At 42.0% G+C, this 25,076-nt stretch overlaps 2 protein-coding genes and 1 long non-coding RNA gene across 3 annotated transcripts in view; 1 reads left to right on the top strand and 2 right to left on the bottom strand.

The window, feature by feature from the left end:
• Window positions 1-25,076, bottom strand: part of gpr179 (G protein-coupled receptor 179) — a 440,981-nt gene that overhangs the window by 177,707 nt on the left and 238,198 nt on the right. The window lies entirely within an intron of this gene.
• Window positions 7,474-8,550, top strand: LOC134445194 (alpha-(1,3)-fucosyltransferase 7-like). The gene has a single exon (XM_063194280.1). The coding sequence runs from the start codon at window positions 7,474-7,476 to the stop codon at window positions 8,548-8,550; it is 1,077 nt and encodes a 358-aa protein (XP_063050350.1).
• On the bottom strand, window positions 17,692-21,542 carry LOC134453526 (uncharacterized). Its single transcript, XR_010035654.1, has 3 exons — window positions 20,756-21,542; window positions 20,088-20,182; window positions 17,692-17,731 (listed from the first exon to the last, which is right to left on the bottom strand). It is a non-coding gene; the product is annotated as an uncharacterized LOC134453526 (long non-coding RNA).

Raw genomic sequence — 25,076 nt, forward strand, 5'->3', positions numbered from 1 at the left:
CAGTACAAGAATAAGTTACACACCCTGGTCAGTTGAGATCTCCTACTGACGAGATTGACTGATTGTATGCTGAAGGAGCACAGAAGCATTACCATATACAATAGCTGTGTCAGCTGACCGTAATGTTTCTAAATACACTTGTTGACTGTGACAAGTTGACCACCAGCCTCTCAGTTATCAGTCAGAGAAATGACACCTTGGTTAACGTGACAGAGCAACAGAGCATGACAGCTCACTACCGCTCGCACAAAGAGACAAACATACAGAATTCCTCTTTCAAAGACATGAACTGAAAACACATGAGAGAAAGTAGTTTCACCTACTTAAAATACGTAGTATTTGAAAAAATTACCCTAATTGAAGAATTATTATTGGAAAAATGTGCGAAAATACCCAACACCATCCACAATGTACCGAGTACAAAACGAAAACAAATGAAAAAAGCAGAACTCCTTCCAATGGACTGATGCAATAATCTCAATCATGAGTTATTAGCACATGTCTAAAAACATGGAGCATAGATGATTCAGAATGAAAAGAGAACCCGGCCATGATAAGCAGACTGCAGTCAGACATTGTGGTGTTGTGGTCATTCTGAAACTGACTCGCAGTCTTACATGAAGATCAACACGTCCCATTCAGGATGTGGACTCTTTTTTTTCAGTCAGGCGTCATGAGAAGAGTCGTCACATCTCACCTCTGTTTAATCTCCTGGAGGGTTACATCTCACTCATTCGGTAAGTGACTGTTTTGTTTTTTAACACAAAATGATATTTATGCATACTTAGTATTGTAAGGTGATAAATGTGGTACATGTGTTCTCTACCACCACAAAGAATTTTCTTTGACTGATAGAAATGGTCTTTCAGTAATAGAGCGTCCACTGATAGTGTTTGTTAAAGAGTCATGATTCAAGATACTTTTTATTTGTCCCGAGGGAAATTTGTCTGGGACATACCTGCACATATATAGCTGCCATATAAAACAGAACACCTGACGCAAAAAAGAAAGAAACAAACAAAATACATACAGTACTATCATAAAGTACTATCATAGAGATGCATAGAGTGCATCCCTAGTGCGACCTACTATACATACACAGCATTACAAGGATGGTTGTTGAGTTCAATAGGTTCACAGACACTGGAACACAAGAGAACTTATACCCATTCAAAAACCTTTTCTTGTTTTTAACTGGGACTCTGCATCACCTGCCAGAGGGTAGCAGTTCATATGGGTTCAAAACATGTGATGGGTCCTCAAATATTTTCATGGCCCTCCTAAGTACAGACTCTTCATATATTGCTTGGAGGGTGGGGTGATCCCTCACCTCCACTACTATCAGTGCAGAGTGGGTCAGTCTGTTGATTTGGGATATAGGTTTCCAAACCATCCAGTGATTGCATAGTGTACACTCTAAAAAGACAGTGTGAGAAAGCTTGTTGTGAATAGATGTTCCTCTTTGTCCTACCTGTCTTTCACAACTTCACTGTGTTGTCATGGCCATAACTACCATTGAGGACACTGAGGTCATGTCCTCGGTATTTTTTATTTTTCAGAAATGTAAAATTTATCTATGATAAATCGATCTATGATCAACAATGATACATTCAGTCTGTATACGCCAACCCATTTATCCTCAAGACAGTGATTAATGAAAACAAACTTCAGAGTTTGAAGCATTCTACCTGTAGGCCTACAGTACAGCACGCAGTATTTGACCTCTGTATTTGAAAATGTTTCGTTACGGCCCTGTGTGTTGCCTCACCATTTCTTTTGCCATTTTATCTTCCTCTGTCGTTGATATGAAATTTGGCAAATCTACTCAGAGAATGCTGTCTAACCAGGCAAATACATTAACTCGCCAAGATTAAGCGACAGAAAATCGTTGGACTGTGCAGCAATACGAGTGATAGAAGCGACCAGCCTGATCTCCAAAAATTCCGTGCTCCTGGACACGGATGTTAAGGACATGAAATCCGTGTCCAGGAGCACGGATTTTGCCAAAATTCCGGGCTCCTGGACACGGAATTGTTTTCCGTGCTCCTGGACATGGAATTGTTTTCCGTGATGGGCACACGGAAGTGCTTTCTTTAAGCTATTACCACAGCACTGTGTTAACTCTATCATTAGAAAATATATACCAAATGCTAATCCTAAACAAAATAATGCTATAGCAATTTAAGTTGTGCCCTGACCAAAACATTCCCTAACCTTAACCTGTCATTAAAGACATATTTTTGAGAAATACCTTTTCCAGTTGGTTGCTAGGCTATCAAACTCATATAATGAATGAAACAAAATTAGCTGTGCCCAGACCAAAACAATCTCTAACCCTAACCTGTCAGTAAGAAATGTTTTTTTTTGAGACAAAATATTTGAAATTAGAAAAATCCTGAGAAACACAAGACTGTGGAAATAGCCTATAGAAAGCACTTCAAACAATTCCGTGTCCAGGAGCACGGAAAACAATTCTGTGTCCAGGAGCACGGAATTTTGGCAAAATCCGTGCTCCTGGACACGGATTTTGTGTCCTTAACATCCGTGTCCAGGAGCACGGAATTTTTGGAGATCATGTTGCAGCGACAGAGTACGTCTGTTAAAAGCAGAATACAAGAATTCTATTCCCATTGGCTGTGGCAGCTGTCGCAGAACCGAAATATGCACTCAAGTCCAACTACAATCTTCCGCTCAAGTCGAGCAAATCGCCTCTAGTGGCCAGTGCAGTATGAGCATGTATGTATAAATGAGTATAGATCAATAATGAAAGGGTTTTTTTAATCAATGGTGAATAACATCCTTGTACAGGCCTTATATGAGGGAGATCTTTTTGCATTGCAGTAAGGCGCAATCTTTTTTTGTTGCAGTATCTATAAGTATGTAAAAGTAAAAAAGTAAAACCATCGAGCTTTGTAATGTCTTTTTGTTTTTCTTTCCAGTAATGTGATACTCTTCATGTATTTAACATTTTTAAGACTGCCACTGGCATTTTTCTATTGTTGTGGTTGTTAGTATGTACCTTGCAGCTCTGCAGGAGCAGACTCCGCCTACGTCACCTTGAGTCAATCAGCTGATTGATTAGTGTGTTTGAGACTCTGGTGTGCTACACTGCTTGATTCACCTTGTGCCCTGATGAAGGCCCTGTAGCGGCCGAAACATGTTGGCATTGGCAGTATTTTTAATTATTTAAGTTCAAACATGAACTAGCCTTGTTAATAAAGCGGTTTTATCTTAGAAGAGTGCCTTGGCGTCCTGCCTTTTTTTGATTTTTTTTTAATCTATAAGTATGTGTCCAAATCTATTGCATTTCTTGCAGTAATGCTGTATTACACAGTAACTCAGGCATATCATAACAATCATCACACATATCATAACAATCATCACACACTTTCTATGAAGGCCATATCTATAGTGCATTATCACCTGTATTCTCCCATGCGCGTAAGGATGCGCAAGTGAACAAAAGCGTGCAACAGCAACTCCGCGCTGACTCAGTGTGTGATTTACGCGGGATTTCACCAGTTACGCGCTTCGGGAGGGGCAGCCTTAATTTCAGGGAGCTTCGCATGTAAATGAATCATAAGTACATTCTTTGTGCACAGTGCACAGTCTATGTCCAGTCCACAGTCTCTGTTTAAATTGCGGCTATTTTTAACTACAAATATTCCACAGTCTTTGTTTAAATTACGGCTATTATTTAACTACAATTGTTAAATATTATTAATTAAAATGATTATTATTCGAAATGAAAAAGAATGTACATGTTGTCACATACAGTGTACTTAGCTGAGGAAAGGGAACGCCCCTGCGTGTAGTTGGTGAAGGCAGCCAGATGACGTAAGTCAACATCAGGTTAACGCTGGGGTTCTTTGCTTGAGTAGTATTTAAGCAATGAAAAACTACTGTACTCCAATACGGCAATCCAAACCTTTAAAATTCAATGCTATGTGAAATCCAGAGCACATGCCAAACGGTATCAGGAGTTAGCTTGACTCGCTCCATTCACTCCCATTCAAAAATGTGCGGGTTGCATTGAAGCCATCATTAGACATTGGATTATTGGATTATATTACACTCCAAACTCTCATTAAAGGGGTATGCCACTATTTTGGAGCTTACTACAGTTAAAATCGTTGGCTGGGGTTTATAAAGGTGGTAAAGTGTCTTATTTTTCATGTTAAGCGTTGTCTTGCTTTAAGACAAGTTAAAAGAGGGAAAATGTCGCTAATCTAGTGAAAGTCAATGGATCCGTGTAGCATTGTAGCATCCCCCTTTAAGAGGGTGGGGAAAATAATGGCCATGGCCCCTCCCACATCATTGGCTATTTTTGGGTGGATATTTTTTGTATTTTTATGTAGCATCACGTGTGTAATATTTATTCAGTCTCAATATTTAGGAGGTATGATATCTAAAAGGGGTTGTATTGCTGATGATATGATGATGTTTGCACTAAAATGCTTTTCTGCTGTGGGGCTATGGCTGTAGGCAAACTAGGCAATAGAGTATATATGTTTACATGTTTCCTTGTTCAGCATAATACTTTATATATATTTCTTGTGTGTTCCCTCCATGGTACCTAAATCTTGTTTGTTCATTGTAAATCACACCTTCTCATGCCCACACAAAGTCTCTCACTTACTCACTTACGTGGGTTTTCCTGCCCACGCTCTAACGGTAAACAGGATGAGGTTTGGCCCAAATCACTGAAGCCTACATTTACTCAAGTAGATTTACCCACTCTGGGGTAACCTGGAGTGCGTTTCTCGAAAGCGTAGTTGTTAGTCAGTTAGCAACTTGAGTAGTTGTCAATGGGAAATTGCATTGCAAACAACAAAGTAGCTAAAATAGTTAGCAAATACGGTTTTGAGAAATGCCCCCCTGGTTGGTTATCACGCAGATGGTTGAAGTTGAGCGGAAATGCACAAGTGTCTGCGTGACTAACTCTGTGGTACTTTTGCTTGAGTAGGACTCCAGCAATGGAAAATTACTGTACTTTTTCATCATCATGTGCCCCTGCTCCTTCATGCTCAAAGGGTGAAGTAGATGTGGTTTTCACATATCAAAGAAGCCCTGAAGCACTGACAGTGAAACCCAACCCACTACAATACCTCTGCTCACAGAGGGCACGCAGACTAGTGCCACAGAAGTGATCACTGAACGTAAAGCAGGTGGACACCGTTTAAAGTGCAAACGGTAACCTCTCTCCACTGTATTCAGAATCCAGAGGGGTCTGTGCATTTTGCCCAGAAGTGCAAGCAACGGGCCATTGGCATGACGGGCAAATCGGGCGCCTGAGTCCCCATGGGCCTGCAGGCTGTCGGCACAGTGCCGTAAGGGTACGGATGGAGCAACCCCAACTGGGGGGGTCCAGACCCACCTGCTCATTGGGGTGTATTTTTGGTTCATGTGGTGCGCTACACAAAGTAGGCCCAAATGACCGTACGCAGATCGGACATTGGAGGCCCTGGGTGCACCGCGTCAGACGTAGTGAAGACCGTTAGGCGTCTCTCACACAACTTTGGGGAGAACTTAGGGAGGAATGCTGCGCGCTAGCCGTGAGACTGCTGGGGCACCGGACTAAGCCTAAGCATCTCCAGAGGGAAACGGTCCTTGGGGGGCCAGCTGGTTTCGCTCGGAAAGGCATGTGCCACCCCGTTGAGGCGTGCCTAGTCGTGCTAGGCTACCGTCGTTTATTATCCTCATGCCCGCTGTCAATTCTGATGGTTAATGAAACATTTGATACGACAGAAAATAAAACAGCATTAAACTTTTATTTTAAATAAAAATAAAGGGTCCGACATGAAGCTGGCCAAAAACAGACCGTTTCTTGGGGAAGCAGTTTCCTGCAGTGATGAGTAAGAACGCTGTCCTTATCTTCCAGCTGTTTATAAAAATGAAGAGGGATGGGGGGGGGTGGGCGGTGCACACAAGGCACAATGCAATTACCATTGTTTTGAAATGAAGTGCCTTAAACTGTTACAGCAGCCTTTTAGTGACTTTGGGCCCGGAGCAAACCTGGAGTAATTATTAAACCATGTCATATGGTCTATTAATACTATAAACCTGGAGTAATTATTAAACCTGTATGAATCTGAAAACATAATGTAGAATAATACTAAAAAGTGAATATGGAAGACGTTTGCTGCGATATTCTAATGTTGGTTATCGAGGTGGTGCTCGGAGAGCTCAATATTTTCTCGGGTGGTACTTCACACAAAAAGTTTGAGAACCACTGGTCTATTAGTCATTACTTTGCAATGTCTCCATATAACATTACCAGAATCTTTCTTCAAGGCCAGTGCTGACTTTCCCTGACACAACACAGTATTGACTCTGCCCTGATGAAAGCCACTCCTTGGCCGAAACATGTTGCCGTTCTTAACTTTTCTACAATGCTTTAGCCATTTAATAAAGCTATTTTAACTTTTTTGGGAAGAGTGCCTTGGATACTTTGTTTCTTTTACACCATTGACAACATTGACTTTGGACCAGGGCCAACATTTGTTTTGGCAATGCCATCGTGAGCCATGGCCATGCTTTTTCTACAGAGGAAAAAGTTTTGCTATTATATTATAAATGTTGTCTAACATAAAAGCATTTAAGTTCATATAATTTAATTTAAAACAATTTTCTATGCATGCGTATCTATGATTGCTGTATCTCCTGGCATCTGCTGTAATGTATACAATTGTCGGTTGTTTATTCTTATGGGTGACATTTATTTCGTTTCATTAGCTGAAGATTGCTAGCTAGTAGCTATCGATGCAAAATGTCATTGTCAGAAGCCATGAAAAGTTGATTTCGAATGAAGAACCCCCAAAGAATAATGGAAGCTAAGTTTCATTCATCCTGCCTGCATTTACTAATGCTACACTGATGTGTCTCATTTGCTACGGTTACATACTGCCATTCAGACATACCGCCATTCCGACATTGACTTTTTATTGCAGGAACCATTTTTCCAGCTTGCAGGAACTGTTTTCAGACCCTACCTGTAAAGGGCATTTGTAACGGGACAAAATTAGACACTAAATTATACACTAATCCTGTAATTGCGCTGGCACTCTCTCCACTTCCGCTCATGTAGCAACATTGTTGCAAATGTCAATTGAGTTAGAACGTTGTTCACACACCTTTAAGTACTTGCAACAATGTTAAAATGACTCGGAATGGCTCGAAATGACAATTAAATACTGTCGAAGTGGCGGTATGTCAGAATGGCGGTTGCCCCCCATTTGCTACAAGGTCATTGCTGTTTGTAAAGCATACACTGTTAAAAGACACCATGAGACAAAGTATGGCCACTTCAAAAACACACATCCTACCAGAAAAATGAAAACCTTGGAGGCTGAGTATGCACACAGCAGCAACATTTGGATTCAGTCACTCGCTGCTATTTCAGCTTTTTATATTTTCAGCTTTTTTATACTTTCTGTTCTTGTTTTTTGCAGATATCACAATCAAGAAATCAATATGGTGGAGCACTGGTGTCACCGGTGGACGATACTGGCTGCTGTTCTTGTTTGCCTCACCCTGTTCGGAAGCCTGCTCGTCCAACGGCCTTCACTGCTCAACACATTCCAAAGACCTGAATCAGGCCTGCCCAAGGTTCTTGTTAATAGCACAACCACGACTGTCCTAGTGTGGTACTGGGCTTTTGGATATTCAGAGCACTTGCATGGCAATGTGTGCCAAGATAGGTTTGGCATACCTGACTGCATTTTGTCAGATGATCGGTCACTGTTCCCTCAGGCAAATTTTGTCATTTTCCACAACCGTGAGCTGGTCAGCGGACAACAAAAGTTGCCCTTGCATTTGCCCCGCCCACAGCAGCAGGGGTGGGTGTGGTTCTCCAAGGAAAGCCCAGCCAATAATGGCAATTTGAGGCCTTTTGCTGGGCAATTTAACTACACGATGTCTTACAGACATGATGCAGACTTTTTTACACCATATGGCTGGTTACGCCGACGAGAGGGGGGAACCGGAATGACAGTCGATGATTTTATTCCCAAAAATAAGTCTTCTTTGGCCTGCTGGGTTGTGAGCAATTACCAAGCCCATCATGAGCGAGCAAAGGTGTACAATAAACTGAAGGAAGTCATAAAAGTAAATGTTTATGGTGGAGCAGTCGGCCCACGCCTGGATGGTGAGCAACTGTTACCCACCATATCTCGTTGCCACTTCTATCTGTCTTTTGAGAACTCTATCTTCCAGGACTACATCACAGAGAAGTTGTGGAAGAATGCATTTTTGGGTGGAGCTGTGCCTGTAGTTTTAGGCCCATCCCGGCAGAACTATGAGGCCATGATACCAAAAGATTCCTTTATTCATGTGGACGACTTCAGTTCCGTAGAGGAGCTTGGAACATTCCTCAAGATACTGGCTGAGGATAGGGAACGCTATGCCTCATATTTCAAATGGAAACTAAATTACACGGTGGAAACATATAGCCACTGGTTGGTGGAACCATATTGTGAAATCTGCACAAAACGCACCACCTTACAAACACCCAAGGTTTATTGGAATTTACAAAATTGGGAATGGAAATAAAATTAGAAAGTGTCCTTCTTGTCCAGCTTCATCTTTTTACATGTTCCCATTTCAATGAACTATGTTTACGATCATGTGTCTGAAATTCTCTATCACATAATATGTTTCGATGTTGGTTTGAGTTGAGTTTTACGTTTGTCTTCCTATCAATTTCAAAACATTCAGTTCTTACATTTTATGAATAATGTAGAGACAACAGCCATTAAAACCAAGCAAAATTATTGTAATTATTGTTTGGCGATTGTTGTTTGACCATTCAGAACAACACGGCCCCTTCGCTATCGGATTTTAATCTGGAGTGTTCTCACTTTTATAAGTACATCTGTATTACCCCTGCACTGCAACATCTCCACTGGCTCCCTATCAAATATAGAATTCATTTTAAAATACTTCTCCACACCTTCAAGGCTATCCACAATCTTGCCCCCCCTTATCTATCTAATCTTATTCACATTGCTGTTCCCTCCCGCCCCCTCCGTTCCTCTTCCTACATTCTCCTCTCTGTCCCCTCTGCCCGTCTTAGTACCATGGGGAATAGAGCTTTCAGTTGCTCTGTCCCTCAGCTGTGGAATGCGTTACCCCCTGACATCCGCAATATTCACTCTCTGCCCCTGTTCAAATCCAGACTAAAAACCCATCTGTTTCAGATAGCCTATTCTTTATGATTCTTTAACTCTGTTGTTTTATTTTATTTTATTTCATATTTAATATATATATATTTATTTATTTTTATTTTGTTTAAAATTCTGCTTATGTGTCTTGTTTTATTTTTGTTTCTCCCTGTACAGTGTCCTTGAGTGTTTTGAAAGGCGCTTTTAAATAAAATGTATTATTATTATTATTATTATTACATGTTCAAACATTAATGGCTGTATTTTGATTTCTTGTGAGTAAACAACTGGAGGACAATTTACTTTTGAAAAGGGAGGCTTATTGGATTCATACTCTGGATATCCTCATCCCAGGAGGGATGAATGAAGAAATTATACTGTCTTGTTTTTTGTAAAATATTTCTGTGACGTGGGCTAAGATCTTTCTGTCTCTCTCTTAGCTCTTTTTTCTCAAAGAGGCATGTTCCAACTTGTAAAATAACGTTTTGTCTAAATATATATATATATATATATATATATATATATATATATATATATATATATATATATATAACCCTCTTTTGTGTTGTCTGTTGAAGACTGAGACACCAAGACATGGACATTGAAATAATTTCTATTTGTATTTTTGTTTTGATTGCTGGAACGTGCGTAATTGTTGTAAAGTTATAATGATGTGTATCCATTGCGTCTCCCTCTAGTGGTGCGCTTTTGGTACCTGCACTGGGTATTTTTGGAGACACCTGGCATTTTGGGTAACTAAGTTTATTTAAGTTACACCTACTGGGGTCAAAGGCGAAATCGCCATTTCACACTGAAGAAGGGTGTAAGCCCGAAACGTCTGTGATGTGAGGTGATTAAAAAAGAAAAAAGAAATCTGATGAGTGCTTCTTTATTCATTTATTTTGAACAACAAATTTAAGTGGTTATTTATGTTGTTAACAGGTCACTAATCATCGTGTCAGTGAAATTCCTTTAATGTTGTCCTATGAAAAGATATACTTACAAATCTGCAAAAATGTGAGGGGTGTACTCACTTATGTGACACATGGCTGGATTGGCCATTGGGCATACAGTACAGGGCATTTGCTCGGTGGCCTGTTGATGATTTTGGCCTGGTCCTCCCCTCAGTGTAGCAGTATCAGCCCTCATCAGAAAGGGCCCATAGGAATGAACGAGTGTTCGTTATGCTAATATGGCGCGTGCCTGCACATGTCACAGGTGGGAGGTGCGCGTTGCCAAGCGGCACCTCCACTTACTATCTACTATACCCTGAGGAGCAATGTACAACCAAACACACCAAGACACCAGAGCAGTTGAGGTTTAGAATTTATTTCTCCTGGAGTGGACACAGAATTCTGTAGGCCTATTTTGAGTGCGGGTGCGTGTGTGTGTAACCAGTCTCAAAAGTCCGGACGGTCCTTCCAGATGGGGGGGGCATCGATCCAACGACCGTCCCAATCCGCCTCGCCACATCATGTCTGGCTGGGGGAACAGGACAACGTCACCAGCCACAGTTCGTAAACACGGTGGAAGCCACGGTACACCAATGCTCTTGTTTACATAAGAATAGAGGGTGGTTACGTTCTAGTAGTGACTCAAAACGCACAAGCCACACAATGCGAATTGCACCGCAAACGTTGTAAACACTACAGCAAACAAATATGAGTAGCCACCTTATTGCTACATTACTATAATAAAAGTCGTGTTAACTCGTGGCAGTTCATGGTGGCGACGACAGGCCCAGTAGAGTGGGCAGGAGGAGGACGACAGCAGGTGAGAGAGCGAGGGAGAGAGAGAGAAAGAGCAACAGTGAGAGGAGAGAAACAAGGAGTGCCAACAGTGCTCTTGCGAGTGGCTTGAAATGGAATATCCCGAGGGCCAATCTACGGAATGCCAACACTTAACTCAAGGGAGGGGTGATCTTCCATCCAGTTTCCAACGTGCCGTCAACTTATGTGCTCCGGGCGCGGACCCTCATCGGGCAGAATGCCCTCCGTGGATACACAGCTCGCCGGCGTCCGATCTTCGTGTGCTCCGTCCAGGCTCACCTTCGTCCAGCTACCGCTAAAGACGTTCTCTCGCGCATCTGTTCTCCGGCCCAGGTCCAGGGGTGATTCTAGACCAAAATTACCAGGGGGGCCGAGGCGAGCCCATTCGTTTTTCAGGGGGGCACATAAAATGGCAAAAGAGATACATTTTTAATGTTATGAATATATAATATACAAAAATCTATATCATGTCGGAATCATTGGCTGTTCAGCACAGGGGCCACAACAGGGGCCAGGAGGAAATCTACAGGGGCCCTGGTCCACCCTGGCCCCTGTCTAGAATCGCCCATGCCCAGGTCAATCACCATCTCGACAGTTCTCTCTCTCTTCCTCTCGCCTCCCCCGCTGCGTCGCCGATCCTCCGCGCTCCTGTGTGTGTTCCAAACCTGCAAATAAAACCCCTCAACCTCCCCAAATGCACAAATCACCTCCGCAATTGTCCAGCCTTACAACTGCACCCATTTTGAGTTCATTAGTACTGATTAGTCCACCTTAACCCTCCAATCTCTGTTTATGTCAGTCACTTCAGAAATCCCCTCAAGAAACAATAAAAACAACTTTTGGTTCCCACCTCCACTAGTGGCCCCTGTCACCCCGTGATACATCCCACCTGTGCGGCAACTACAGCCAGTTATTTATCCAATCATCCCGCCGCCGCCGTCGACACGTAGGCCTAACCTTGTATGACTGCTCAAACCCAATGCTTCTGCCGGTCGGTTGCTGATGACATCTGCGGCTTCCATGGGGTAGCTACCGGTTCTGCATACATTTTCTGCAATGACCAGTCAACACTGCACGTGTGATTGTTCAGAGTAGAGCTAGTTTTACTTTGCCTAAATTAACACAAACAGGAAGTTAGCAGGTAGCTTTGCACGGCTCTACAGTCCTCAGTAAGCCAGGAGAGTTTCTTTCTAACCCAATAACTCGCATGGGGTTGCAACAGAGTCCGCGGCCACTTGATCCCACAGAAAGGCAGAGAAAAACACACCGGCCGAAACTAAGCAGAAAGACCGCATTCGTCCCGCGACAGTTCCGTTCGGCTTTGGTATGTTTGACCCCTAAGACCCCTTAGGGGTCAAACATACCAAAGCCGAACGGGACGGATGCGTGACGAACGCGGTCTTTCTGCTTAGTTTCGGCCGGTGTGTTTTTCTCTGCCTTTCACACTGACAGCGTCGGCGTGCACGGCCAATCCTGTTCAAAACCCCCCCACAGCCAAAGCGTGCTACTTTGCCATTCATTTGAATGAGACACCGCCGGTCGCCAGCGTGAAATATACGCTCGAGTTCTATTTTCTGGTAGTCGAGCGTCAGCGGTGCGGGAGCTGGCTCCGCGCCGCATTTGACAGCAACTGACAGCAGTGTTGCCAGATGTGTCTGACCAAATCCCGCCCAAAAGGTTCTCAAAAACCGCCCAAATGCGCTAAATTACGCCCAAATTCAACAAATTACATTAACTTCTATGGGCCCAAAACGGCTTAAAAAAACGCCAAATGGCCAATTTTTCCTGTTTTTGCCCGCCAACGCTCATCCCAAGTAGCCTAATTTCTGCGGGCACCCGCCCAATCTGGCAACACTGACTGACAGCTCACCACAGCTCACTAAAAGAGAACTACAATCAGGGATGGGCAAAGATACAGTTAAATGTATTTTCAATACAAAATACCCAGCAACATTTTTTACAAATACAATACAAAATACATAACTGTAACAGTATCTAATATTGAAATACAGTATTTTGTATTTTCAACAAAGAAAATGCACAACAAAATAGGCCTACCACAAAAACATTGTGTACAAAAACTACCAATTTGACTTACACAATGAAATTAATTGAACAATTCAATTCTGAGAAATGAAATGATGATGAGAAAACAAAAAAGCTCAAACAAGAAAGAAAGAGGCCCTGCTGTAAGTAAGTATGTAGAGTATGTCCTTTATCATCCCACAGTGGAAAAAATTCATGTGTTGCAGCGATATCATACATACTTACAACTTGTGCAAAAAAATACTGAAGATGACATACAAACACAAGACCAAAAAGTTGAATAATACTATATAAGGGAGATATACTGTAGGCTATGTCATCATAACTAATTTTTCAAACAGCTTCGCATTACAACGTTTGGCGATGGGGCCGGTTTATGAGGCCTGCCAATGAGAACATCTCTCAACTGGTAATCCTTCAATCTTAACTTAATATGTCAATTAACATGTCAGTGCCATAAGAATAGCAATCGTTTCTATGAAAAAGTAGAGATACAAGTGCTTTTTTTTTAAAAAAAAAGGTGCATTATAGGATGGTGGTTAGAGTAGGTATTGCAACTATACTGCTCATTGAAACTGTGCTCCCTATAGGATGGTGGCCAGAGTAGGTATTGCAACTGTACTGCTCATTGAAACTGTACTTCCTATTCCCAAATGTGTTCCTTTCATGAATATGCAAAATAATGAACTAATATTTACAAGTATGACCAAAGTACAGTGTGTTTTGCAGCTACAATGTCAATTTCTGAAAATTATAAATGACGGACATTGAGAAGATCCAAATTTTTCATGTATGTCGTAAATGAGTAATTAGAATTTAATGGTGGTGGTAAGTACTTGTGAAAATGGTATTTGGTAAATGGCATTTGTGAATGGGCAGCATGAATTCTGGAAATTAACTACTAAAAATATTGCACTGTGCAGATTTAAGCAATTTAAGCAATTTAGAAAACCTGTAATTCATCAAATACATCCTGTACATGTCCGCTCTGGAGTTCTAGCAAATAAGATCGACTAACTCACCTTCAATTGGATTGAATTTCTTGCGCAGTCAAGGCTAGGGCCAATCATGTACGTTTTAATCTGCAGCCATCTTGTGTTCATATCTTGTAATAACATTCTTTAGATGAAAGTATTTTGTATTTTGTAGTTGAAAAAAATACACAAAATATTTGAGAAAAGTTATTTGATACAAAATTCAGATGCATGTATCTCGCTTACATTAAATAAAATTACAAAATATTATTTTGTGTTTCAAAATGTAATTCAATTAGATGTAATAGCAATACTGCCCATCCCTGACTACAACCATACAGAATTAATCCTTCAGACATGAAGAGACATGAAAAGACATGAAATAAAGGAATCTCACCTGCTTAAAATACGTGGTATGATAACATATGAAAAACGTACTGAAAATACACAACACTATCCACAATGTAGGTACGAAAGGAAATCAAATGGAAAAAGCAAGCAGAACTGCTTCCAATGGACTGATGCAATAATCTCAATCATGAGTAATTAGCACATGTCTAAAAACACGGAGCAAACATGATTCAGAATGGAAAGAGAACCCGGCCATGATAAGCAGACTGCAGTCATACATTGTGGTGTTGTGGTCGTTCTGATTCTGTATCGCAGTCTTACATGAAGATCAGCACGTCCCATTCAGGATGTGGACTCTTTTTCAGTCAGGGCTCATGACAAGAGTCGTCTCATCTCGACTCTCATCTTTGTTTGACCTCCTGGAGGGTTGCATTTCACTAATTTCGGTAAGTGACTATTTTGTTTTTATCACAAAATGATTTATGCATACTTAGTATTGTAAGGTGATAAATGTGGTACATGTATGGCGTCATAATGTGGACAAAAGGTCCACGAGCGCCACTTACTGCACACGCGAGGTATTTTATTCTGCGCGCGCGCGTAGACACTGTCGCGCGCGCGATTTTGCTCTGCGCGCGCGCGCAAACGCTGCCACGCGCGCGCAAACACCGCCTCACGCGCGAGAGGTGACATGAATTTCCTCACGCGCGCGAGCAGAAATATGAATATTTAAATTATCTCCTCCCACTGATTAGCATAACCAACGAGGCGGAAGTTTGTTTAGTCCGAAATAGTCATACACAGATATCAAGATCAATTGTTTATATCGTTGCTACGGTGACTGCAGCTCGCGTTTACTGACAGTGGAATGACTGAAGGTTGCTGACAAGGGCATTTACCTCTATTTCTTACCCATTTTTATGAAAACATTGTTTTTAATACATATGTTTGTTTCATGGGCGAACTTGTTGAGATTCGCAGACAGCAGATGAGGAATAAAGTGAGTAGACATTTCATCAACTGAATATGGTTCGTGTTGTAGCCTAGGACTATTCCTGTCAAGCTTCATTTTGCTCACGACGAGTGTGTTTTAAGAGCTTAAAGTTAGCAGGCTAGGTATTTGGCATGATGACATAGTTGTTTTGCAAAGACCAAAATGCACGTTTACATAGACCTTAAGTTAACATGTTGTAAGTGCAATCTTTCACTGAAATCCAGCTCCGTGCATGATGCATGACTGAGAGCCATAGGCCTGCCTACCGGTACAAACCTGTTTCCTACGATGGTCCAGTCAGATATTTGTAATGTGTAAGGATTCAAGTGTGTTTGATACTTTTGCTGGTAAGCATTGCAATAAAAGAGGGAGCTGGATAGTCAATTCAAGCGGTCAGATCAGAAACCCTTTATTGAAATCGGTTGGAACAATCATTCATTTTGCCACTGTTCTCCATAGCTGGTGACGACACTGGGCAAGACGGCCGCAGTTGACTTGAGACCGGAGGCTGAAATAAATATGGATTTAATGTAGGCTATGTATTCAGCGATCCAACGGGTATACACAACTAGAGCTCTGGGTGAATTTAGCCTACATTGCATCAAAGAGCTCACTCTGTGCTTTGGAATGAAATGATTAAGTGGATAGAAAATGAACCGTGCGTGGAGTATCCAGTAGATGGCGTCGACACACTGTAAATAACCAATGACACTACAATACTGACACAAGCACAATGAATGATTAGGCTAGAAAGTAAGATCACTTTCTCAAAGTACTGCAATGACTCCCAGAAGTTGACTGGTTCATGGAAAATGGTAGCGCAATACCGGCCTCTTCGAATATAGAGTTGAATAATTGAATCTTTAAGAAGTGACATAAATGGTACAGATCAAGACTGTATTTACCTGCTCTGTTTGTGTCACTTGGCTAGTACATTTAATGCAATGTGATACCAGTGCAATGCAATACATTTAATAAAAAGGTGCAGACATTTTAATAAATAAATAAATAATAATAAATACATAAATCTGCCCCTGTACGGAGGTGGTCACACACAGCCAACGAAACCACATAGGCAACATGGAAGAGGTCAGTGTGCAGCCCAGCTTGTCTGACCCAAGCCATTTAAGTGGTTAAAGAATTAAGTGAATCCATCTACACATGCCATATCTACAGGGGCCTAATCTGTCTACCTTTTTTACATGTTGCAGCAATTGCCAAAGCAGGTGGGTCTTTGCCTGGATTTCATCACACAGCAGCAACAGGTCTCTAGGACTCTGGTTAGGTAGCCTGTATACACTTTATTTCTGGAAGGTGATGTGGGTGTCATGTTACTTCAGCAAGCAGCACAACGCACACAGTTCATAAACATTTCATCCGGGGGCAAGTTTTTTCTCATTTTCATTTAGGGAGCAGCCAATCCCAATAGTGGTAACACAAGTGCAGAGATGTCATGTAGACTATTAAGCTCAACTAATGGGGTCACTAGTAGTAACATAATAACAGCAATAGCTACACCACACGCACAAAGTAAATTGAATAATTGTTGTGATTCCAAATGACCTATTCTCGATGAAGGCACAATCTCTACATTTCTTTGCTGTACAGGAAATTCAGGCATACTGCATATCGGCAGTTGGTGAGATGGCGTGGGAGTTCCTAGGCTATGTTTGGGTTCCACTGCAATCCTGTGCCATCACAAAGATCTGGCAGACCTTTGAATCCACACATTGTACAGGTTTCCAGGATGTGATGTATTTGTGGCAAATAAAGACATTTCAATGTACAGTACACCTGAATCAGATGTATTTGTTATAATGCATTTCTTAACCTCAGTAATGGTTTTTAATGCATATTTAGGTTTTCACATGCATATTTATACACTGTATAGTATAGAAGAAGGACTGAAAAGTTTTACAATATCTCTCACACACACACACACGCCCATACAGAGTTTGGTGTACAATTTTGGAAATCGGCTGTGATGGCGTCGGATCATCTCCTCTTTTGGGGGGTACTGGGTACACACTGCTCAACGGTGGGGGCGATGGCTGCCTCTCACGTGGAGAAGTGTCAAAGTCTTGCTGTAGTGTAGGTCCGTTTTACTTGTCCTTGCCCGCTCTCTCTCACTGTTGCACAGTAGTGTGGTGCTGCCTATTGAAACATGTGGTAGAAATTATGGGAAGTGATGATTTTGTTTATTCTGTGTAATATTGATATTGAACGGGATGTTCTCCTTCACCAGCAACATTCTGAGGTTACTGAGAGGTATGAAATTACCTGCTTAGGATGCCATGGTATGTGAACGGCTTCATTTTTGGCGCAAAATGGTTGATGACGTTGTGGCTTATGAGCTGATGTCTGGTGACCGGATGCCATTTTCTTGATGTCCTTCACCAGTGTCATTGAGGTCATCAAAGTTTCCGGCCGCCTTGTCTGTAATGACAGGATATACAGTATTAAGAACATGACATATCACTGTCGGTCAGTAGTAGTTTTCTACATCTTGTCCAGACAGTGTAAAATAATTCTAATTGTTGGCAAATGAGAAATCAACAGGTAATACTCAAGCACTGGCACATAATACAGTCTTACCCAACTTGTCCAAAAACAATGAAAAATCTGAATCTGAGAATCTGAAGAAGACTGTTGAGGTAGAAACCTTATCCTGCCATGAAAAAATAAAACGCAACAAAAACGATTCTAAGTGTGCAGACTCCTCACTCTGAAAACTACAGTTGACCTTCGTACTGCACCTTTCTCTGGGATGTGCACAATCCTCTCCTTCAAGTAAAAGTATTCAAACTACAAGGTGACTGTGGTCCACTTTTTAGGTACATGTGTTTAGAAAATTTAATTCAGACTTGCGCTTTGCATACGATGTGACAGGCTGTGTTTGGGTATCCGTACAGCTGGTAGAACCCATGTCTGGGTACAGACAAGGGTTTGACATTATAATGTTTTGCTCTCCGGCCACAGTGGCTAGTGGTTTTCCCAAGTCACTAGCCACTCTGGTTTTCTGCTAGCCACATTTTTGCTCACAGTTCTTTTCATTATCGTGCTAAACCAAGAGGGTTAGTGATATGAACACATAATTTCTACATGTACAGTGGCTCCCAAAAGTCTACACACCCCTCTTCAAATGTCAGGTTTTTGTGATGTAAAAAAATGACAGAGAGACAAATAAATTCACAGCTTTTCCCTCCTTCAATCTAAACTATTATTCAATGCAATGCAATGCAAAAATGTACACACCTTTAAATTAATACTTAGTTGCAGCACATTTGGCCTTCATTACAGCACAGTCTTTTGTGGGTAAGAGTCTCAGCATGGCACACATTAATATGGCAATATTCGTTCACCCTCAGAGAAGTAGATGTGTGCACATCCCACTCGATGGGCCAGGTGCAGGACAATGAGAGTAAATCCAAGTGAAAAGAGAAGTCCGCGACACTGCTTGTCTATTTATTATTTAATCGAGCAACGTTTCGACCTTCAGGTCTTCATCAGGCAAAGTGTCACACTTTGCCTGATGAAGACCTGAAGGTCGAAACGTTGCTCGATTAAATAATAAATAGACAAGCAGTGTCGCGGACTTCTCTTTTCACTTGAATATTCGTTCACCCCTCTTTGCAAAGCCCTCCAAATCAGAAAGATTGCGAGTGCAATCTCCCACAGTCCTCCTCAGATCACCCAACAAGGCCCCCAATCTGGGCCATTCCAAAACCTCCATTTTATTTTGGTGAAGCCAGTCTTTAGTAGATTTAGGTGTGCGCTTAGGGAAATTGTCGTTGTGAAAGATTAGTTCCTCTGCATCTTCACCTTTCTACCAGGGGGGCGAAGATTTTGTGCCACTACCACAGCCCCTGTGGAAATGTTCATAATTGCCTCCTACCTAATGAAGGCCCCAGTGACAGCTGAAGAAAAACAGCACAAAAGAACCCTCCCACCACCATACTTCACTTTAAGTATGGTGTTATTGGGGTGATGTTTTTTGCCAAATATACCCTTTCGAATTATGACCAAAAAGTTCAATCTTGGTGGAGTACATTTTGCAAAAAATACTTCTGTAATCTCCCAAATGCATGTGGGAAGACGTATTATGGTCAGGTGAAACCGAGGTTTAACATTTTGGACATAATTACAAAAGGTAACAACACCTCATTGCCAAGGTAACACCAAGCGTAAAGTGAAGCATGAAGGTGCCAGCATCATGCTATGTGATTATCGTTCTTCAGCTGTAACTGGGAGGTTGGAATTTAGAACAGTTCCACAGGGGCCATTGTAGTGGCATAAAACATACTGCCCCCTGTTAGAAAGGTAATGATGCGGATTACCTTAATCATTCAGAACGACAATTACTTTTAGGCAAATGCCAAAAATCAACAAAAAATGGCTTCATTAGAATAAGATTGAGGTTTTGGAAAGACCCAGACAGAGTTCAGACCTGTATGACACGGAACATCTGTTGGGCAATCTGAGGAGGACTGTGCAGATGAGATGCATTCGCAATCTGTCAGATTTTGAGTACTTTTGCAAAGATAAGTGTACAAATATTGTCACTTGTATGTTTGCCATGCTGATAGACTCTTACCCAAAAAGACTGAGTGCTGTAATAGAAGCCAAAGGTGCTGCAACAAGGTATTAGGTTAAGGGTGTGCATATTTATGCAACGATGTAGATAGAAGTTTTTTATTTTCTATTCTTTCCTTTTAAAGCTTTAAGTTTATTTTCTGTCATTTTTTTACGTAACAAAAACCTGGAATTTGAACAGGGGTGTGTAGATGTTTACCTCAATCTAACTGCTTCATCCCGGTTCATCTTCCGTCTCGGATTGATGTTGAGGAGCCTGGTCGGTAGCATACCTGCAAGTGCTTCTTCCACCGCCTGAAAATAAATAATGCAAGAGGGAATAATATAGACCGATTGGTAAGAGTATGCACCAAGCAGCTGAGCTGTCTGCTCATTTCGAGAGCTGTAAACGATTACATTACGACCATAGAAAGAAGGCTGGCTGCACTGCTGACAAGTTCATAGATCTTGATGTAATAGTGCACGTAATTTTAGCATCAACAGGATGTGACGCAAAAACGTACATCCATTCAACAGGGCAAATATTTGATGATGTTATTACCATTTTATAACAATGACGACTTGGCCTGTATTATAGTTCTCAGAGTCGCCAAGAATGCCCAGCTTCCTGCTTGTTTAGCATGACACAGTAGGTCATGCTCGCATTAATTAGTTAGCCTACTAGCCTACTAAAGGACTTGTATTTATAATCAACATAAATCCACTGAACTAGCCTAGTGGTCTATTTACATGTCAAACATGTCCCACACAGCACAGAAACAAAAGAAAAGAGAAGAGAAAACATTGTAAGCTGGTCTTCATCATTCACACACTTTGACAGTGTTTCCTAAATTGTCGCAGACAAGTGTCTTGAGAGCAAATACCTACCTAGGCTCTTAAACAGCACCTTCCTGCATTCTGGCGTCCAACTTCAGGAATGGGTCATCATCTCTGTATGACAGCATGCACAGAATTAGTGGTCAATATACAACATTTTTATAAAAGTAAGAGTATGCACATCCCACCTCGCTGAGGCCAGGTGCAGGACAAAGGCGCGTCTAATAGTGGAAAAGAGTAGAAGTCCGCATCCTGTGGCTCCGCTTTGAAAATGTATTCAGGTCATACAACCATGAAGACCCTGTTGGGGGTCAGCTGCTCTATGTTCCCACAGCCCATTGGTCCCACAGCTTATTCTTGCTGCTCCATGTTCCCACAGTTATTCCCACAACTATTCAAATATAGGCCATATGTTCCACACCTGTTTATTCTTAACACTACTACATAAGCTTGAGGCAGTTTTGAAAACTATCTCTGAACTACAGGAAGCCACATCTTGAGCAGTCACCTATAGCAGAAATGACAAGATCTGAAACAAACTGACTAATTTGAAAGAAAGGGCCCAGTGCATTAAAAAAGAGAATGCAGACAGCCTATTTCAGGGGACTCAGAAATACTAGGCAGGGCACAGCATAGAGAGAGATCCAGGAGCGGTGGCGTTTAAACGTGACAGAAATCCAAGTTAAAACTTTAGAAAAGTGAGTTATTAAAAAGTCACTGGACTCGGAGGGAGGAGCACTGCGCAGAACATAGGGCTTTTTGATGCATAGAATAGTTTACAACGCCTGCTCATTCAATCAAATTCTCAATAACAGCATAAAAGCGAGCTTACCCTGTACTGTACCCTGTACCCTACTCTTACTGGCTGCCTGGCATTCAAAATCCTTCACAGCTCTACCAGCCAGGGCTGTGCGAAGCGTTGCCACGGCAACCTGCCCAGGCCTGAGCGCTTTGCTTCGTGCGATATGTAAGGGGTCAAAACATACCAAGGCGGAACGGTCGCGGGACGAACGCGGTTATGCTCAGTTTATTATTATTATTATTAGAGGGTTGCTAAACACATGTCAGTTGAATATTGACTGAACAAACTAACCTCGGTCTGCGAATGATGATTCTCCTCTTTGTCCTCTCTGAAGTCCAGGCGAACAAAGTGGCACGGCATCCTAAGCTTTGTGATACCACGGGCGGTCTTTACAAAACACTGCTTCTCAAAGTGCTCAGAGCAAACCTTGGTCTCAGCGTTGATCTGTAACCATAAATACCAGGGTATGCATTTTAGTTCGTTAGCAAAACAACTTGATTTTGGCACAAGTAGGCCGGGAGGTAGATGGACACTCCCAACTGAGATCGCTCCCGGACGTGTAGTCCCAGGTGTTTCTATCACTCCCGGACGTGTAGTCCCACCCGATTATATCTCACGTATTATCTTATCATACACTGCCACATACAAGCAATTTAGGGTTAGGGTTAGGTTTAGGTTTAGGGTTAGAAACAAAAAACTAACATCAAAAAGATAACTAGCTCCGTTATATGGCGGTGGGATCGATAGTCTGGCTAGTGGGAGCGAGCTGACCGGGGAGCGTCCTGCGTTGGGAGCGACAATCAGGGAATCAAGTAGGCCTATGCTACTGGTTCTGGTAGCACAAAATCAATGGCCATCGGATCGCTTACCACACAATTAAAAGCCTAATCTTGAAAATAGCGATCTGGAAATATCATATAAATGTAGCGTTGTGTAATTACACATTCATATTTTTTTTATTTCACCGAGGCATTCGCGTCATTAGGCTACATGAGTCATGACAAGTTTGGCGAGCTAGCTTATTTGTGCTAGCTAATGCGTATGATTGAACATAATTTTGCATCTTACCTTGAAATATGGACCAGGATCCCTCTTGATGTGATTTATACATTCACGGCGAAGTGCCTGCTCTTTGGGGAAACGGTGGAAAGTCTGTCCACGGTAGGATTTTTTTTCTCTTTGAGGACGAACATTTGGGCACACAAAAGTGAGGCGGCATGACAGCTGGTGCGTTGCCGAATGTACCCCTGAAGTGTACCCCTCAACGTCTTTAGAACGTTCCGGGTGAATAAGGCGAACATAGACATAGCATATTGACACAATGTTTTCATCCACCAAAAAATAAAATGGGTTTACTAATAAATAGGTGAATGCCCTTGTCAGCGCAGCCGTGAGTTGCGTTTCAGTTGTGTTTCAAAGGTGGTCGTTTGCAGTCACCGTAGCAACGATAGTCTATCAGCAATTGAGATCTGAGATCTCTGTGTTTGACTACTATGGACTAAACAAACTTCCGCCTCATTTGTTATGCTAACCAGTGGGAGGAGATAATTTAAATATTCATATTTCTGCTCGCGCGCGTGAGGAAATTCATGTCACCTCTCGCGCGTGAGACGGTGTTTGCGCGCGCGTGGCAGCGTTTGCGCGCGCGCGCGCAGAGCAAAATCGCGCGCGCGACAGTGTCTACGCGCGCGCGCAGAATAAAATACCTCGCGTGTACAGTAAGTGGCGCTCGTGGACCTTTTGTCCACATTATAACACCATATACATGTGTTCTCCACCACAAAGAATTTTCTTTGACTGATAGAAATGGTCTTTCACTAATAGAACTTCCGCTGATAGTGTTTGTTCAAGATTCAAGATTCAAGATACTTTTTATTTGTCCCGAGGGAAATTTGTCCTGGACATACCTGCACATATAGCTGCCGTATAAAACACAACACCTGAAAAAACAAACAAACAAAATACATACAGACATAATACTATCATAGAGATGCATAGAGTGCATCCCTAGTGCGACCTACTATACATATACAGCATTACAAGGATGGTAGTTGAGTTCAATAGGTTCACAGACACTGGAACACAAGAGAACTTATACCCATTCAAAAATCTTCTTGTTTTTAACTGGGACTCTGAATCACCTGCCAGAGGGTAGCAGTTCATATGGGTTCAAAACATGTGATGGGTCCTCAAATATTTTCCTGGCCTACCTGAGTACAGACTCTTCATATATTGCTTGGAGGGTGGGGTGATCCCTCACCTCCACTACTTTCAGTGCAGAGTGGGTCAGTCTGTTGATTTGGGATATCACTTTAACTGTTAGGTTTCCAAACCATCTAGTGACTGCATAGCGTATACTCTAAAAAGACAGTGTGAGAAAGCTTGTTGTGAATAGATGTTCCTCTTTGTCCTACCTGTCTTTCACAACTATACTGTGTTGCCATGGCCATAACTACCATTGAGGTCATGTCCTCTGTATTTTTATTTTTCAGAAATGTAAAATTGACCTATGATGAGATGATCAACAATGATCCATTCAGTCTGTATACGCCAACCCATTTATCCTCAAGACAGTGATTAATGAAAACAAACTTCAGAGTTTGACTGGAGTTCGAAGCATTCGAACTGTAGGCGTACTGTACAGGACGCAGTATTTGACCTCTGTATTTGAAAATGTCTCGTTACAGCCCTGTGTGTTGCCTCACCATGTCTTTTGCCATTTTATTTTCCTCTGTCATTGATATGAAATTTGGCAAATGTACTCAGAGAATGCTGTCTAACCAGGCAAATACATTAACACGCCAAGATTAAGCGACAGAAAATCGCTGGACTGTGCAGCAATACGAGCGTTAGAAGCGACAGAGTACGTCTGTTAAAAGCAGAATGCAAGCATTCTATTCCCATTGGCTGTGGCAGCCGTGCGGCAGCCGTGATGGACTAATTTGCTAACGGCATTAGCCAAGCCTATGTATATGCAGTTTGTCAGCAAAGCAGACGAAATCATCAAAATTATCCAGACACGGCAACATTCAGAGCCAACATGATTTTACACGGATTGTATGAAGGACGCCGCCGACGTCACCTGTGCTGCCTCCCCCAGCCGAGGCCACGGCACTGCTCCATGAGCATGACAAGGCCTAAACGTGCTGAATATGACCCAACAGGCAAGCCACTACCAAATATTACACAACAACAGCCTATAGTTGATATTGTACCATATAGATAGATGTTGCCATTTAACCAGTGACTCCGAATGAGGGGAGGAGATAATAGTGCCATACAGGCAGCACAAGCACTACTGCACAAACAAACCGAGCTAGCAGAAAGATACACAGCCATGCAAGGTCACAATTAGGCATATAACCAGGCCTACACATTTAGCAACTCTAACAGATGAGCAATATGACCATGCCAGCACAGCTTACATCAGCCAGTAACATTAAGACAATGCATACCTTGCTAGAAGCAATGACTGACTTCAGACAAAATACTTACACTACACTGACCAAAACAGCAGGACTGACTATATACCAGCATGAAACAGGGCACCAGCTCTGAGTGAAGCAGCAA

The sequence above is a fragment of the Engraulis encrasicolus genome, chromosome 1 (genome assembly GCF_034702125.1).
Source record: "Engraulis encrasicolus isolate BLACKSEA-1 chromosome 1, IST_EnEncr_1.0, whole genome shotgun sequence".
Lineage (NCBI taxonomy): Eukaryota > Metazoa > Chordata > Actinopteri > Clupeiformes > Engraulidae > Engraulis > Engraulis encrasicolus.